General features: G+C 46.3%; 1 protein-coding gene across 4 annotated transcripts in view; it reads left to right on the top strand.

Annotated features, from left to right (window-relative positions):
* Nucleotides 1-18,267, top strand: part of NCOA1 (nuclear receptor coactivator 1) — a 299,593-nt gene that overhangs the window by 186,435 nt on the left and 94,891 nt on the right. For all 4 annotated transcript variants that reach the window (XM_040348120.1, XM_040348119.1, XM_040348117.1 and 1 more), the window contains exon 6: nt 4,323-4,502. In XM_040348120.1, coding sequence (XP_040204054.1) covers nt 4,323-4,502 — 180 coding nt within the window. The remainder of the gene's footprint in view (nt 1-4,322; nt 4,503-18,267) is intronic.

The following is an 18,267-nucleotide window of genomic DNA, read 5'->3' as shown; positions in this document are numbered from 1 at the left end:
AAAACCGTCTCCTCTACACTGATTCCTGAGCAAAGGCTTTGTCCTTCACTTGCCACTTGCTGTACATGGCAGGTATGTTCAATGCGCTTACCTTTTCCTGGTTCCTCCCTCCCCCCCTCATTTTTTTGAACTGTAGATCACCCTAGGTATCGCCCACATGTGATTCCGAGCCTCCATGTTTGAAAGGGCTGAAATCCAATGAATGAAAGGGGCAGGCCAGGGACAGTTAAAGCGGAGGTTCACCCTCAAAATGAACTTTCCAGCATCCAGTAAACCCATCAATTTAACAGTTTGAAAAAGCAGTTACATTCCTGGCATGCCGGGAAAGCTAACTGTCACATTGGTTGTGCTCTCAACCAAACTGTCAAACCATCCAATGGCTGGTGTCATAACTGATCACATGTGCAGCATCATGGCAGTTGAAGATTAAACAGAGGCCAAGACACGCCTTAGCAGCCGTCAATCAACTCCTCTTCTCTTAGAAACGCCCATTCCCCGCAGGATTCCCCGCTTGGAGCCGGAAAACAAGGGCTCATATAACGATAAGTACAAGTAAAAAAAACAAAAAACAGCATACTGCAGATGTTAGCAGTATGCTACAGCTAATGTCAAAAAGTGGATTTTTGGGTGAACCTCCGCTTTAAGCTGTGGGGGGGGGGGGGGGGCTAGATGACGCTCGACATCCTCCAGCCAGGAAATTAGGTAGGCTCTGTCTAGGTTTGCGACTTTTTTTTCAAGCCCAACCTGAACACTTTAGCGGCGCACAGTGAAAAACTTTTTTTTTTTTAGTATACACCAGTGGTCTCCAAACTGCGGCCCTAGGGCCGGATGCGGCCCTTTGCTTGCTTTTAACTGGGCCATTGGGGCACTATTCCTTCTATTCATACAAGACACTAATGTGTCATCTGACACCAACAATGGGGCACCATTCCTTCCACTGACACCAACAATGAGGGATAATTTTTCCCGCTGACACCAATAATGGGACATTATTCCTCCCTATGATACCAACAATGGGGCATTATTACCCCCAATACCAAATATTTTGATGTTTACTCTTAGGCCGCGTACAGACGAGCATACATGTACGATGAAACCGGTCCGCCGGACCGTTTTCACCGTACATGTCTGCCCGGGGATTTCTGTATGGTGGCTGTACTCACCATCATACAGAAATCCGCGCGTAAACAATACGCGGGGCGTGTCCGCTCCGTCGCGGCGACTAGGGCGGCCCTGCCAGTTCAATGCTTCCACGCATGCGTCGAAGTCATTCGACGCATTCGAGGGATGGCGGGCGCTCGGACATGTCGAACCGAACATGTCCGAGCGGGCAGGATTTCAGCGGGCTGTTTTAAAACAAGTCCAGAAATATTTGCCCGCTGGAAAAAGGCCCGGCGGGCAAATGTATGCTGGAATCCTGTCCGCTCGGGCCTACACACGACCGAACATGTCTGCTGAAACTGGTCCGCGGACATGTTCGGTCGTGTGTACGGCCCATTACTGGCCACAGTCCGGCCCTCCGAAAATCTGAAGGACAATAAAGTTTGGAGACCCCTGGTATACACCATAGCAGTGATGGCGAACCTTGGCACCCCAGATGGAAGAAGAGAGGAATTGGGATTTTGAAAGTGCGGTAACAAAACAAAATATATGAAAAATATTAATTTATTTAGAAAAGATTTAAAAAATACAAAATATAAAAATTCATCCAGTACTACAATATAGTTTATATGTGTGCAGTCTGAGAAATTGTCTCTACATGTTTCGCCAACATTTTTGGCTTCTTCAGGAGAATAAATTTGTCATTGGAATAGAAAAACACAACATACATTTAAATACAGTACAGAGAATACACAGTTTCAAAAATAATACACATACATTTATGTTGTGTGTTTTTCTATTTTCAATAGACAGTGCCTGACAAATTTATTCTCCTGGAGAAGCCAAAAATGTTGGCGAAACAGGTAGAGAGAATTTCTCAGACTGCATACGTATAAACTCTATTGTAATACCGGATGAATATTTTTTAATATTTTCTAAATAAATCAATATTTTTCATATATTTTGTTGTGTTACTACTGCACCTTCAAAATCCCAATTCCTCTCTTCTTCCATATTTATCATATAAAAGGGATGTGGTGCTGACCAAATGCAGATGATGAGTTAACAATTTTCTCCTTGGCACCCCCGATGTTTTGGAACTACATTTCCTGGGTCACAGGAGTGCAGAACGAACTGCACTACTGTGATCCATATGAGAAGTATGGCCAAAAAAAACTTTGGCCATAGTTCTCTTTTAAAGGATACGTTCACCATTTGGCCCGTCGCTGATCAGCGACCTCGTAGTTCATTCACAAGCCCTTCAGCTTAAAAACAGTCGGCCCGTATGGAGCTACAGTCTGATAGCTGCAGGACTTGTCTTCAGGGGTCTGGCATTGCACCCCTTTGGCACAGAATGCCATGCACAGAAGCGGAAATTCTGTAGCTCTCGTTCAGGTGCAGAACAGCAGCACATCATTTGAAAGCCATCTTACCTTTGCACCTAGAGAGTACCAATCTCTTTCAATGTCCCTTCCATAGCTCTACCCAGCTGGCCATACTCCCAGATGACACACTCAAACCCAGGTGTACTAGTACTCACATCAGAGGACTTAAAGGCCTTAAAGGCCTTTTGCACCCCACTCATGACCAGTAGTAGACCATAAAACCAGTCAGGGTGACTACAAATGTTCTTACTTAGTTCTGAACCACTTTGCCTGTTAAGGGCCCTTTGACAGTAGCTACCAGGCGCCTCCCATCCTGGCACTTATATGGCATTAACTCCACCCATTACATCATTAGAGGGAAAGTTTTCTTTAAAAGGGGTCTAACACCCAATTACCATTGTACTATACTATACTAGGAACAGAGCCACCTAGTGACCAGCAAGCTAACCCCACCTGACAACATTCTAATGCAAATTGTGAGAAGCTCACAGTGTGCAGTGAAATCAAAGTAAGCAATTTCAGTACGGTAGAGGATCCTGTACAACCAGTGGCAGCTGGTGCTCAAATTTTTTTTGGGGGGGCAGAAACAAACCGAAAAATCCTCAAAAAAAAAACATCAATTGCAGCCACTGTGCCTATCAAATGCAGCTACTGTGCCTATCAAACGCAGCCACTGTGCCTATCAAACGCAGCCACTGTGCCCATCAAACACATCCACTGTGCCCATCAAACACAGCCACTGTGCCCATCAAAGGCAGCCACTATGCCCATTAAACGCAGCCACTGTGCCCAGTAAACGCAGCCACTTTGCCCAGTAAACGCAGCCACTATGCCCATCAAACGCTCCCACTGTGCCTCAAGTGTTGCCACTGTGCCTCAAGTGGAAAGGAATCACCGCTCCAGGTGGATCTTTGCAGACAATGACTAAGCACTAACAGTGTGCGAAACGCGTCGGCTGTCCCCTCCTGTGACTGTATTTTTGGATTTGCATGTCCAGTTTTTATTAATAAAGACTACTTCTTTAAGTTCCTTTGGAGTGCAGCTGTCCATCCATTTCCACTTTTTCCACTGTGCCTCAAGTGCTGCCACTGTACCGCAAATATTGCCACTGTGCCCCAAATGTTGCCACTGTGCCCCAAGTGCTGCCACTGTGCCTCCCATCATCTGCCTGGCACTTACCTTGTCTCAGGTGGGCAGCGGGTGATGGTGGCAGGCGGCAGGTGTCTTCCGTCTTCCCCTGAATCCGATATCGTCTCCTGCCCGCTCCTCCTTATGTCCTGTGCTGTAATTGGACGCCTGATAGACATCCAATCACAGCGCCTGTCGCTTCAGCCAATCAGGTGACAGGTAACACAGACCCGGTGCACCTGATTGGCTGAGAGGCGGTTCAATGTTAGGAAAGCGAATTACTTCGCTGTCCTAACATACAGCTGAGTGAGAAGCAAACGCACAGCGTTGTGCCCACTTCTCACATTTTGGGGCGCCTATTGGAGCTTATGGCTCTAATCAGGTGCATCCAAAAAACACCCCCACCGCTGTAATTGAGATGCCGGTGCCCGAAAAGGGCCGGACACCTGAATAAGGGGTGTTAGCAGCGTGCCAGCGACCATAAATGCAATGCATGAATCTATCTATGGTAATTAGAGATGGACAGGAGAGGGGGGCGGCGCTCCTGCGCCCTTTATGGACGCGCCACCGCTGTGTACAACTGTGCAAGACTGAAGGAAAGGCCGGCCGGCAGCTTTAGATTAGTGGATTCAGTAATTTGTGTAATATTGTAAACAGTTTTTTATGATATATATCTTTATGGCTCTATTTTTGTTTTCTTGTCTCTAGTGAATGGTGGCCCTTGGTCCCAGGAAGCCAACCGACGGAACAGCCATACATTAAACTGTAGAATGCTGATCCGGCCTCCAGACGATGTGGGAACGGAGAACCAGGAGGCCCGGCAACGGTACGAGCTGATGCAGTGCTTTACTGTGTCTCAACCCAAATCCTTTAAAGAAGAAGGAGAAGGTAGGTGAACCCTCTGCCTCTTTTTTGTCCCGGATTCTTGACTGTTTGTTGATCACTTGGCTGGCATGTTGGTATGCAGAATTCCCAATAGGCGAATAAGATTAATGGGGCAGCTAGCGTCCATTAACTACAACGTTGGACAATGTTGTCCTTATTTGTATTGTATGTGATGATGGCACCTGGCCTCAACTGGTGGTAGGAGTTCTCAAGCTTTCAAAGAAGGCCTCTGGTTCCTAATTTTATTTTTCTTATTTGTTCACGCTTGGGGCTCCTTTGCTTTTTTTCCCCCCTGAGAATTCTTAGGTAGCTTATGTATATTTTAGACCATGTCTTCTGTTGTGTCTAGAGCTTTTTATGTTTTATAAATTGGCGCGTGTCCTCAAATGTCCTCCGAGGCTTCACACAGGCTTCTAAGGCTGGAAGCGAACAAGTCCATTAAGCTGTACGAGCTAAGTGTTTGTGCTGAGCCAGGCGGGAGAGAAATGTATTTCTTGGAAGTATGTAGAGTTTGAATACAAGTGTCATTCTAAATCAAACCCTTTATCAACAAACCCACGGAGCTGGGACAAGTCTGTTCAAGTCATATATGAGAAAAGGGAGCCGAGATCCAAGCTTTCGTGTAAGCTTAAGTACGTATGTGTTTTGATCTAAACCATTGCGACTGGAAAATCAGAGCTATTTCAAGCAACACGTGACGTCCATCAGTGAACCGCTCATGTTCTCCAAGTGGTTGTCAACCTTGGTGAGACCAGGGCCCAGTAAATTCTTCCAAAACCTATTGGTGTCTGTGGAAGAATAGGCACCAGGGGAGATCGCAACCCCTGCCCCCCAAATCATTGGTGTCAGGAGGATATTAGCCCCCAGGGAAGAATGCCCTTCCAAATCATTGGTGTCAGGAGGATATTAGCCCCCAGGGAAGAATGCCCTTCCAAATTATTGGTGTCAGGAGGGTATTAGCCCCCCAGGGAAGAATGCCCTTTCCAAATCATTGGTGTCAGTAGGATGTCAGTATATGTATTTGGTCTATCTAGCGCTTAGGCGCAGTTCTTGACCTGTATTTGGCACTTTACAAATAATCAAATCAGATGTTACCCCTCAGGAGAGAATGCCATTCCAAAACATTGGTGTCAGTGAAATAGTAGGCCCCAGTGAAGAATGGCTCCCCAAAACCATTGGTGTCAGTGGGATTGTGGGCCCCAGGAAAGAATAGCGCTCCCAAGTCTTTGACCTTATTGGGATAGTTAAGGCCCCCTTTAAACTATTGGTTTCAGTTGAATAGTGGGCCCCAGGGAGGAATAACTCCTCAAATCATTGGTGTCAGCGGGATAGTGAACACCAGGAAAGAAATAGTCCTTCAGCTCATTGGTGTCAGTGGAATAGTGGGCCCCAAAAAAGAATAACACCCCCAAATCTTTGAAGTTTTTGGGATAGTAAACCCTAGGGGAGAAAGCCTTTTAAAACTATCAGTTTCAGTGGAATAGTAGGCCCCAGGAAGAAATGGCTCCTCAAATCATTGGTGTCAGTGGGATAGTGGGAGCCAGAAAAGAATAACTTCCCCCAAATATTTGACGTTATTGGAATAGTAAACCCCAGGGGAGAAGATCCCCTTTAAACTATTGGTTTCAGTTGAATAGTGGGCCCCAGGGAGGAGAAGCTCCTCAAATCATTGGTGCCAGTGGAATAGTGAACACCAGGAAAGAAATAGTCCTTCAGCTCGTTGGTGTCAGTGGAATAGTGGGCCCCAGAAAAGAATAACGCTCCCTAAGTCTTTGACGTTATTGGGAGAGTAAACACCAGGAGAGAAGAGCCTTTTAAAACTATCGGTTTTAGTTGAATAGTGGGCCCAAGAAAGAATAACCCCCCTCCCAAGTCTTTGGTGTTAGTGGGATAGTAAACCCCAGGGGGGAAATAACACCTTAAAATTATTGGTTTTAGTTTACTGGATGGGTCCCAGCATCAATGACCCCCAAATTATTAGTGTCAGGGTGATATTGTCCCTCAGGGGAGACTCCACCCCCCCCCCCATAATAAAATAAATAAATTAAAAAGTGCCAGTGGAACAGTGGCCACTAGGATAGTATAGCTCTCCAAATTATTGCCTTAGGTCAGATAGTGAAAACCACGAAATAAGTCATTAAAATCATTGGTGTCAGTGGAATAGTGGGCCCCAGGAGAAAACGGCCCCCAAATTATTAGTGTCAGGGAGATATTGAACCCAGGAGAGAATGCCCCTGCAAATCATTGCTGTCAGTGGGAGTGTGGCCACTAGGGAAAAATAGACCATCTACTTAGTGGTTTTAGTGGAATAGTGGGCACCAGGGGAGAACGGCCACCCCAAATCATCGGTGTCAGGCGGATATTGGCCTCCAGGGGAGAAAGCCCCTCCAAACCATTGAGCCTTAGGTGGGAAAAACCCCTTAAATGATTGGTTTCAGTTGAACAGTGGGCCCCAGGGATTAATAACTCCTAAAATCATGGGGGTTAGTGGGATAGTTAATACCAGAGAAAATAGTTATTCAAATCAGTAAAATAGAGGGCCCCAGGGAAGAATGTCACCCAAATTATCTGTGTCATAGGAATATTGACCTCCAGGGCAGACTGTCCATCCAAATCATTGGTGTCACTGAAAGAGTGGGCTCCAGAGGGGAATAGCCCCCTGAAATTATGGGTGTCAATGGGATATTGGCTCCCAGGGAAGAAAGCCCCCTCTCCCAGCAAAAAAAACAACAACAAAAGGGTGAGTGGGATAGTGACTCTGGGGTAGGATAGCTCCACAAATCATTAGTGTCAGTCAGATAGTGAACACCAGGAAAATAAGTCATTCAAAACATTTGTTAGAGTGGGAATGAAGCCCCTAGGGAAAAACGGACCCTCATATCATTGGTGTCAGTGAAATAGTGGGCCCCAAACAGCCCCCCAATTATTGGTATCAGGAGGAAAGTGAATCCCAAGAAAAAATAGTCCCTTAAATCACTGGTGTCAGCGGAATATTGTCCCTCAGGGAAGAATGCCTCCTTCTCAAAAATTAATTGATGTTGGGGCGAGTAGCGCCCCAAATCTTTGGTGTCCGTCAGATAGCGAACCCCAAAAACAGTAGTCCTTCAAATCATTGGTGTCAGCAGTATTAAGGCCCAGAGGGAAAAAATAATTGGTGTCAGTGGAATAGTGGGCCACAAGAGAGAATGGCTCCCATTTTGTTAGTGTCAAGGGAAATTGTCCCCTAAGGGAGAATGCCCCTCCGAATCATTGGTGTCAGTAAAATAGTGGGCCCCAGTGGACAATGGCTTCCCCAGATTATTAGTGTCAGAAGAAGAATGTGCCCCATGAGAGAATCACCCCCCACCCCTCAAATCTTTGGTGTCAATGGTATAGTGATCTTAGGGGATAATAGCCCCATGAAATGATTGGTGTCAGTGGGATATTGGACCCCAGTAGAGAATAGCCCCATCAAATGATTGGTGTCAGTGGGATATTGGACCCCAGGAGAGAATAGCCCCATCAAATGATTGGTGTCAGTGGGATATTGGACCCCAGGAGAGAATAGCCCCATCAAATGATTGGTGTCAGTGGGATATTGGACCCCAGGATAGACTAGCCCCATCAAATGATTGGTGTCAGTGGGATATTGGACCCCAGGAGAGACTAGCCCCATCAAATGATTGGCTTCAGTGGGATATTGGACCCCAGGAGAGAATAGCTCCTCAAATCATTGGTGTCAGTGAAACTTTGCCCCCCCCCCCCCCCTAAACATTGGTGTCAGTAAAATAGTGGGACCCAGTGGAGAATGGCTTCCCCAGATTATTAGTGTCAGAAGAAGGATGTGCCCCAGGAGAGAATAACACCCCCATCCCTCAAATCTTTGGTGTCAGTGGGATAATGAACCTTGGGGGAGAATAGCCCCTCAAATGATTGATGTCAAGAGGATATTGGACCCCAGGAGAGAATAGCTCCAAAAATCATTGGTGTCAGTGGAACTTTAGGCCCCCCCCCCAAATCATTGGTGTCAGTCGAACTTTGGCCCCCAGGAGAGAATGCCCCACCAAATCATTAGGGTCAGTGGAACTTTGGCCCCCAGGAGAGAATACCCCCCAAATCATTGGTGTCAGTGGAACTTTGGTCCCCAGGAGAGAATGCCCCACCAAATCATTGGGGTCAGTGGAACTTTGGTCCCCACGAGAGAATGCCCCACCAAATCATTAGGGTCAGTGGAACTTTGGCCCCCAGGAGAGAATACCCCCCAAATCATTGGTGTCAGTGGAACTTTGGTCCCCAGGAGAGAATGCCCCACCAAATCATTGGGGTCAGTGGAACTTTGGTCTCCAGGAGAGAATACCCCCCAAATCATTGGGGTCAGTGGAACTTTGGTCCCCAGGAGAGAATGCCCCACCAAATCATTGGGGTCAGTGGAACTTTGGTTCCCACAAGAGAATGCCCCACCAAATCATTGGGGTCAGTGGAACTTTGGTTCCCACGAGAGAATGCCCCACCAAATCATTGGGGTCAGTGGAACTTTGGTCCCCAGGAGAGAATGCCCCACCAAATCATTGGTGTCAGTGGAACTTTGGTCCCCAGGAGAGAATGCCCCACCAAATCATTGGTGTCAGTGGAACTTTGGTCCCCACGAGAGAATGCCCCACCAAATCATTGGTGTCAGTGGAACTTTGGTCCCCAGGAGAGAATGCCCCACCAAATGATTGGGGTCAGTGGAACTTTGGTCCCCACGAGAGAATGCCCCACCAAATCATTGCTGTCAGTGGATCTTTGGTCCCCACGAGAGAATGCCCCACCAAATCATTGGTGTCAGTGGAACTTTGGTCCCCACGAGAGAATGCCCCACCAAATCATTGGGGTCAGTGGAACTTTGGTCCCCACGAGACAATGCCCCACCAAATCATTGGTGTCAGTGGAACTTTGGTCCCCAGGAGAGAATGCCCCACCAAATCATTGGGGTCAGTGGAACTTTGGTCCCCACGAGAGAATGCCCCACCAAATCATGAGCTGTATAAACTTCATGACTGGATGGACAGAAATATAAATCCTGTAACAGATAATAGAAGAGGGGGGAAGGGATCTGTCAGCCCCTATGGACATCCTCCTTCATACTGAAAAAATCTGTTGCGTTTCCTTTTTAATTACGGCATTGAGGAAAGACTGCACCACTTCCTGTGTGGTGTTTGAATTGGCGGCGATCGCGAGGGATCTCTGTGCAGTACAGAAGCATTGTACAGTTACAGAATAGTCTGAGGTTATTACAGGCCAGCAGTTATGTAACATCAGAATTTCTAGAAAAACAAGTCGTAGCGGAGAATGTGAAGCCGCACTGCCAGAGAGACAGGCTTTGCCGTCCATTAGATCGGTGGAAGCAATTATCAGGGATAATGGGCAGTAATTGGAGGTCTGATCCTGGGCGGAAGATATGCAGGTGCTGCGGATATGAATTATCGCAGCGGCCTGCAGATGTGAGCGCCTCTCGTTTTATACTAGTGATATACATGTACGTGAGGGAAAAAGACCACATGGTCCATTAAGTCTCCCCCCTTTTTTTGATTAATATATATATTTTTTTAAAACCATTTTTTCTTAATATAGATCTATGTTTGTCCCACACATGTTTAAATTTACTGTTGGCTGACTCACTACCTCTTGGGAAGTCTGTTCCCAGCCTCAACTACTCTTTCAGTAAAATAATACTTTCTAAGATTCGTTTTAAATGTTCCTCCGGCTAGTTTGAGGTCATGTCCCCGTGTTCTTAACCACTTCCCGCCCGGTCAATAGACAATTGACGTCCGGGAAGTGGTTGTGAAATCCTGACTGGACGTCTATTGACGTCCTGCAGGATTTCATGCCGGCGCTAGCGCCCATGGGGGCGCGCGGCGATCGGTGATGCAGGGTGTCAGTCTGACACCCTGCATCTCCGATCTCGGTAAAGAGCCTCCGGCGGATCGCGGCTGATCACAATGTAAACAGGAAGAGCCGTTGATGGCTCTTCCTCACTCACGTCTGACAGACGCGAGTAGGGGAGAGCCGATCGGCGGCTCTCCTGACAGGGGGGGTTCGCGCTGATTGTTTATCAGCGCAACCCCCCCTCGGATGCCCACACTGGACCACCAGGGAAGCCCACACTGGACCACCAGGGAAGGGGGCCGTAAAAAAAATAAAAAAATTAGAAAGATGCCAATCAGTGCCCACAAATGGGCACTGACTGGCAACATGGGCACTGGGATAAACAAGTGATGCCCAGCAATGCCCTCAGTGCCACCCCTCAGTGTCCATCAGTGCCACCACTCAGTGCCCATCCATGCCCAGTGCCCACCTATCAGTGCCCATCTGTGCCACCCATGAGTACCCATCAGTGCCACCCATGAGTGCCCATCAGTGTCGCCTATGAGTGCCGCCTATGAGTGCCCATCAGTGCCGCCTATGAGTGCCCATCAGTGCCGCATACCAGCGCCGCCTATCAGTGTCCATCAGTGCCGCCTATCAGTGCCCATCAGTGCCGCCTCACCGGTGCCCATCAGTGCCACCATATCAGTGCCCGTAATCGAAGAAGAAAACTTACTTATTCACAAAAAAATAACAGAAAAAAATAAAAACTTTATTTTTGTTCAAAATTTTCGGTCTTTTTTTAGTTGTTACGCAAAAAATAAAAATCGCAGAGGTGATCAAATACCACCAAAAGAAAGCTCTATTTGTGGGAACAAAATGATAAAAAAATTGTTTGGGTACAGTGTAGCATGACCGCGCAATTGTCATTCAAAGTGCGACAGCGCTGAAAGCTGAAAATTGGTCTGGGCGGGAAGGTGCGTAAGTGCCTGGTATGGAAGTGGTTAAAGGGGTTGTAAATGTTCGTTTTTTATGTTCTAAATAGGTTCCTTTAACCACTTAAGGACCGCCGCACGACGATATACGTCGACAGAATGGCACGGCTGGGCACAGGCACGTATATATACGTCCCCTTTAAGAGCCCAGCCGTGGGGGCGCGACCCGGTCCAAAGCTCCGTGACCGCGCCCGCGGGACCCGCAGACCCGATCGCTGTGGGTGTCCCGCGATCGGTCACAGGAGCTGAAGAACGGGGAGAGGTGAGTATAAACACACCTTCCCCCTTCTTCTGTGTGGCAATGTCAGTGATCGCCTGTTCCCTGATATAGGGAACGACGATCACTGACGTCACATGTCCAGCCCCGCCCCCCTACAGTTAGAAACACACATGAGGTCACACTTAACCCCTACAGCGCCCCCTAGTGGTTAACCCTTTCACTACCATTGTCATTTTCACAGTAATCAGTGCATTTTTATAGCACTTTTCGCTTTGAAAATGACAGCGGTCCCAAAAATGTGTCAAAAGTGTCCGATGTGTCCACCATAATGTCGCAGTCACGAAAAAAAAATCGCTGATCGCCGCCATTAGTAGTAAAAAAAAAAAAAATATTAATAAAAATGCCATAAAACTGTCCCCTATTTTGTAAGCGCTAGAAATTTTGCGCAAACCAATCAATAAAAGCTTATTGCGATTTTTTTTGGACAAAAATATGTAGAAGAATACGTATCGGCCTAAACTGAGGAAAAAAATGTTTTTTTATATTTTTTTTGGGGATATTTATTATAGCAAAAAGTAAAAAATATTGAATTTTTTTCAAAATTGTCGCTTTTTGTTTATAGCGCAAAAAATAAAAACCGCAGAGGTGATCAAATACCACCAAAAGAAAGCTCTATTTGTGGGGAAAAAAGGACGCTAATTTTGTTTGTGAGCCACGTCGCACGACTGCGCAATTGTCCGTTAAAGCGACGCAGTGCCGAATTGCAAAAAGGGGCAAGGTCCTTAACCTGCATATTGGTCCAGGTCTTAACCGGTTAAACTAGTGCACTAGTGCATTGTTGGTTCACTTACCTTTTCCTTGCCAAGGGAGGGGGCGAGCACGCTGACTAACCCCCAGCCAGAACGGCTCGGGTGATGGGGGCAAGCTTACTGAGAGGGAACAGGAAGTGAAAAAATTCAGACAGAAAAAAAAACATTTAGAAGGGAAATCAAAGGAAAGGGTTAGTGAACCAACAATGCACTAGCTTAAAGGAACCTACCGTACTTAGAAAATAAAAAACGAACCTTTACAACCCCTTTAATCTGCGCTTATTACTGAAAATACTGCCCTTTCTTGCCTTTCATGTACTTACAGGTTTCATTCATGGTGTACATATGAGGTTCCTGAAGTCTCTCTCAATATGTTTTATCCCTCAAACCTTTCACAATTTTTGCTGGCCATCTATGGACTTGTTCTATCTTCTCAATTTCTTTTTGTAAGTGGGGGTCTCCAAAACGGAACACGGTATTCTAAATGAGGTCTAACTGAAGATCTATATAGAGGAATCAGGACCTCCTTCCTCCTGCTGGTGACCCCTCTAGTGATATAAAGATCTATATAGAGGAATCAGGACCTCCTTCCTCCTGCTGGTGACCCCTCTAGTGATATAAAGATCTCTATAGAGGGATCAGGACCTCCTTCCTCCTGCTGGTGACCCCTCTAGTGATATAAAGATCTATATAGAGTAATCAGGACCTCCTTCCTCCTGCTGGTGACCCCTCTAGTGATATAAAGATCTATATAGAGGAATCAGGACCTCCTTCCTCCTGCTAGTGATCCCTCTAGTGATATAAAGATCTATATAGAGGAATCAGAACCTCCTTCCTCCTGCTGGTGACCCCTCTAGAGATATAAAGATCTATATAGAGGAATCAGGACCTCCTTCCTCCTGCTGGTGACCTCTCTAGTGATATAAAGATCTCTATAGAGGAATCAGGACCTCCTTCCTCCTGCTGGTGATCCCTCTAGTGATGTAAAGATCTATATAGAGGAATCAGGACCTCCTTCCTCCTGCTGGTGACCCCTCTAGTGATATAAAGATCTCTATAGAGGAATCAGAATCTCCTTCCTCCTGCTGGTGACTCCTCTAGTGATATAAAGATCTATATAGAGGAATCAGCACCTCCTTCCTCCTGCTGGTGACCCCTCTAGTGATATAAAGATCTATATAGAGGAATCAGCACCTCCTTCCTCCTGCTGGTGACCCCTCTAGTGATATAAAGATCTATATAGAGGAATCAGGACCTCCTTCCTCCTACTGATGACCCCTCTAGTGATCTAAAGATCTACGGTATATAGAGGGATCAGCACCTCCTTCCTCCTGCTGGTGACCCCTCTAGTGATATAAAGATCTATATAGAGGAATCAGGACCCCCTTCTCTTGCTGGTGATCCCTCTAGTGATATAAAGATCTATATAGAAGAATCAGGACCTCCTTCCTCCTGCTGGTGACCCCTCTAGTGATATAAAGATCTCTATAGAGGAATTAGGACCTCCTTCCTCCTGCTGGTGACCCCTCTAGTGATATAAAGATCTATATAGAGAAATCAGGACCTCCTTCCTCCTGCTGGTGACCCCTCTAGTGATATAAAGATCTATATAGAGGAATCAGGACCTCCTTCCTCCTGCTGCTGATCCCTCTAGTGATGGCTAAAGATCAATATAGAGGGATCGAGTCATCTTTCTTCCTCCTGAGAGTACACCTGCTGTAATTGTCACACACACACTGAAGAGAAATTAGGAGTAAAATAAACCCCATCATTGGTGTCAGTGGCAGTATTAGTAACTTCCAGCATCAGTTTCAGTGACTACAAAAATGACCCCCAGCATTGGTATTGGTCGCAGCACTAATAACCCCCAGTATTGGTGCCAGTGACCACAATAATAACTCTTAGCATTAGCGCCAGTCACTGAAATTGCCCTGAATAGCCCAAGTGCCTGAAATTAAAAAGCATTGAAAAACTCAGCAGTACCCGATGGTTTCATTTATAAGAAGCAGTATACAGCATGTGTGTCACACTTGTGCAATAGGATGGGGGGGAGGGTGTTATTTTTCTCCAAATGTTATATAATTGGGTTAGAGGGAAGCTATACAGATCACAAGGTAACCCAATTTGCAAGAGAAGGTCGTTGATCTATTGCACACATTTTCTGGCATTTCAGCTTGTGTTTGAAGAGACATTTACAGAGACTGCATAAACATTCAGAGGACTGGAAACAAATACCTGACCAACCAGTTTAGTACTTTCTACAGTAAATATCATGATATCTTTCTGAGCTGATTTAACAATCTGACTTTGACATTTATACACAGTAATTTTCCAGGACAGGCAACTGAGTTGCATGTGTTTCTTAAAGGAACATTTCATATTTGACCCCATTTAGCGGTGCCCCCTCCTGGAAATTCCAGAAACAATTTACTGTAGATTCTGGTCTTTTATAAGGTCCACTTGACTTGACTCTCTTGGAAATGGTGGCGTGCATTAAAGTGAACCTGGTGGCTCTAAAAAGCAGGTCCTTGTGTTATGTATGACTAAGTACCTGTGTTGGTCTTCAAATCCATCTATGTCCTAAGGACTCCAATCCCAGTGTGATGAGTTAAGCAAAAGCATCCTCCTGCCAGGTACTAAATTGACTTATCCCTATGAGCAATATCCCACTGTGTGATTGGCTGATCTCAATTAATGTGAGTGAGTGAGTAACTTGTATAGCGCAACAAATGCGAACTTAATCGCCTCAAGGCGCTTTGCATCCAGTGTTGTCCTGATCCATTAGAAGAGGTGGGTCTTCAGTTTTTTCCTAAAAGCCTGATGGTTTTCTTCCAAGCGGATGGGGTCGTGGGTAGAGCATTCCAAAGCCGGGGTCCTTGAACTGCAAATCTACCTGTATCCTATTGAGATCCAATGCAAACAACGGATGCCGTCTGAAGACAAAAGAGCTCAGTTGGCCTTATTAAAGTGCACGTTGGGGCACACAAAACCAAAAAAATTGCAGTACATTTCTGTAAATCATGCCTATTTCCCCATGCCATTAAAATACCTGTTATCTGAAAACAAATGCTCTTGGTTCAATTTTCCTCTTATGGGCTGATGACACACAAGACAGATAAAAAAAAAAAACTCTTTCACAAAGATTTTACTGAATTCTGAGTTTGCAACCAATTACATCCAGATAAGAGACGATTCCAGAGAATAGCTATGACAACACCCTACAGAGTGACGCATGTAGGAGGTCAACATTTAAGATTTGGTTGTCTGATCTCCAAGAGAGAAGTGTTGTTTTCAAAGGTCTACTTGATGGTAAATTGATCTACAGAGAGTGCTATTGGGTGTTACACCATAGAAAATGTAACAGGATGTGAAGGGAGAAAGAGGGCAGATAGCGGAATAGGAGGGGAAGGTGGGTAGGGCAATGGGGTTAGCTATAGGGGAGAGTCTGGGAAAGTAGAGGCAGCAGACCCCATTGATAACGTCCTATTGATGACGAAACGCGTCTGGGAGGACACACAGTGACGTCACCACGCAAAGGAGGAGGGCTCCTTGAATGCCGGCCGGCTTCGTTCGTTTTTTAATGCTGATTTTACTTCTATGTTTGTAAGTACATCTACTGTTTTATTAAATCCTTATTTGATACGGAGTTACGCTATGGTGCATCTTTTCTTCATTTTCTCACTGGATGCATTGGATGGTGACGCTATCGAGCGGTTCCGGGTATCTGTTCCTGTGGGATCCTGTGAATACTAAAGGCCGCTGGGCTATAGCCAACTGCTCATTGTGCTTGCCCTCTGGTAAGCGGCCTCTCATTTCTGGTGAAGGGTTCACTAAGTTTATTCATCCAGTCACTTTGGTGGTGTGAATTTCGCCTAGGATTTGGTTTGCTGTTATTTCCCATTGATACCTGTGTCAACAACTGGTTTATCAACCTCAATATATGGACTGGTTCTGATTCAAGGGTGTCCTTTGCTGGTTATCACTCGTGTATGGACCTGATACAAACACACCTTGGGCAATCACTATTAATTTTGGTTAATATTGTTTAATGTTTATGGCGCAGCTTTGCTCCTATTTTTTATGTCATTTTGTGTATCACACGCCAGCTGCAGCCTCTTCTTAATATTCTACATTTCTCTGTTATCACTAGCGCAGTTTTTTTTCCCTTATAGTGGAATAGGAAGGGTTTAAGGTTTGCGAGAGGGGGAGGAAGGAAGGTGGGGGAAGGAGAGATGGGTAAGAAGAAAAGGGAAGAGGGAGGAAAAGGGAGATAAGAAAGAGGCCAGGTGGTCCTTAAAGGGCCCTTTGATGGTAAATTGTTCTAAGGAGGGTGTTTTAAGAGGAGGCCATTGGGTGCTGTCCCATAGAAGACGTAGTGGGATGGGAAGGGGGGAGGAGGGAAGACAGTTGGATTGGAGGGGGAAAGACGGCAGGTGAGATGGATAATGGGGGTATTGAAATGGTTTTCAAAAGGATACCTGATGGTAAATCAGTCTACAGAGGGTGCTATTGGGTGTTACCCCATAGAAAAAGTAACAGGATGGGAGGGGACAAAGAGGGCAGATAGCGGGATGGGAGGGGGAGGTGGGTAGGGCAATGGGGTTAGCTATAGGGCAGAGTCTTGGAAAGTAGAGGTAGTGGCAAGGGATGGGTTTAAGGTTTGCGAGAGGGGAAGGTAGGAAGATGGGGAAAGGAGAGATGGGCAAGAAGAAAAAGGAGGAGGCAGGAAAAAGGAGATAAGACAGAGGCCAGTTGGTCCTTGAAGGGCCCTTTGATGGTAAATTTTTCTATTGAGGGTGTTTAAGAGGGGGCCATTGGGTGTTGTCCCATAGAAGACGTAGTGGGATGGGAAAGGGGGGGGGGCAGACAGTTGGATTGGAGGGGGAAAGAGAGCAGATGAGATGGACAATGGGGTATTGAGGTGGTTTTCAAAGGCCTACTTGATAGTAAATTGGTCTACAGAGGGTGCTCATGGGTGTTACCCCATAGAAAAGGTAACAGGATGGGAGGGGAGAAAAGGGGCAGATAGCAGGATGGGAGGGGGAGGTTGGTAGGGTAATGGGGTTAGCTATAGGGGAGAGTCTGGGAAAAGTAGAGGCAGTGAAAAGGGAAGGGTTTAAGGTTTGCAAGAGGGGGGGGTAGGAAGGTGGGGGAAGGAGAGATGGGTAAGAAGAAAAGGGAAGAGGGAGGAAAAAGGAGATAAGACAGAGGCCAGGTGGTCCTTAAAGGGCCCTTTGATGGTAAATTGTTCTAAGGAGGGTGTTTTAAGAGGGGGCCATTGGGTGTTGTCCCATAGAAGACGTAGTGGGATGGGAAGGGGGGAAGAGGGCAGACAGTTGGATTGGAGGGGGAAAGAGGGCAGGTGAGATGGACAATGGGGATATTGAGGTGGTTTTCAAAGGCCTACTTGATGGTAAATTGGTCTACAGAGTGTGCTATTGGGTATTACCCCATAGAAAAAGTAACAGGATGGGAAGGGAGAGAAAGAGCAGATAGCGGGATGGGAGAGGGAGGTGGGTAGGGCAATGGGGTTAGCTATAGGTGAGAGTCTGGGAAAGTAGAGGTAGTAGAAAGGGAAGGGTTTAAGGTTTGCGAGAGGGAGAGGTAGGAAGGTAGGGGGAGGAGAGATGGGCAAGAAGAAAAGGGAAGAGGGAGGAAAAAGGAGATAAGACAGAGGCCAGGTGGTCCTTAAAGGGCCCTTTGATGGTAAATTGTTCTAAGGAGGGTGTTTTAAGAGGGGGCCATTGGGTGTTGTCCCATAGAAGATGTAGTGGAATGGGAAGGGGGGGGGAGAGGGGAGACAGTTGGATTGGAGGGGGAAAGAGGGCAGGTGAGATGGACAATGGGGGTATTGAGGTGGTTTTCAAAGGCCTACTTGATAGTAAATTGGTCTACAGAGGGTGCTCATGGGTGTTACC

This window comes from Rana temporaria, chromosome 4 (genome assembly GCF_905171775.1).
Source record: "Rana temporaria chromosome 4, aRanTem1.1, whole genome shotgun sequence".
Taxonomy (NCBI): Eukaryota; Metazoa; Chordata; class Amphibia; order Anura; family Ranidae; genus Rana; species Rana temporaria.
This window is presented reverse-complemented; position numbering and strand designations above follow the sequence as displayed.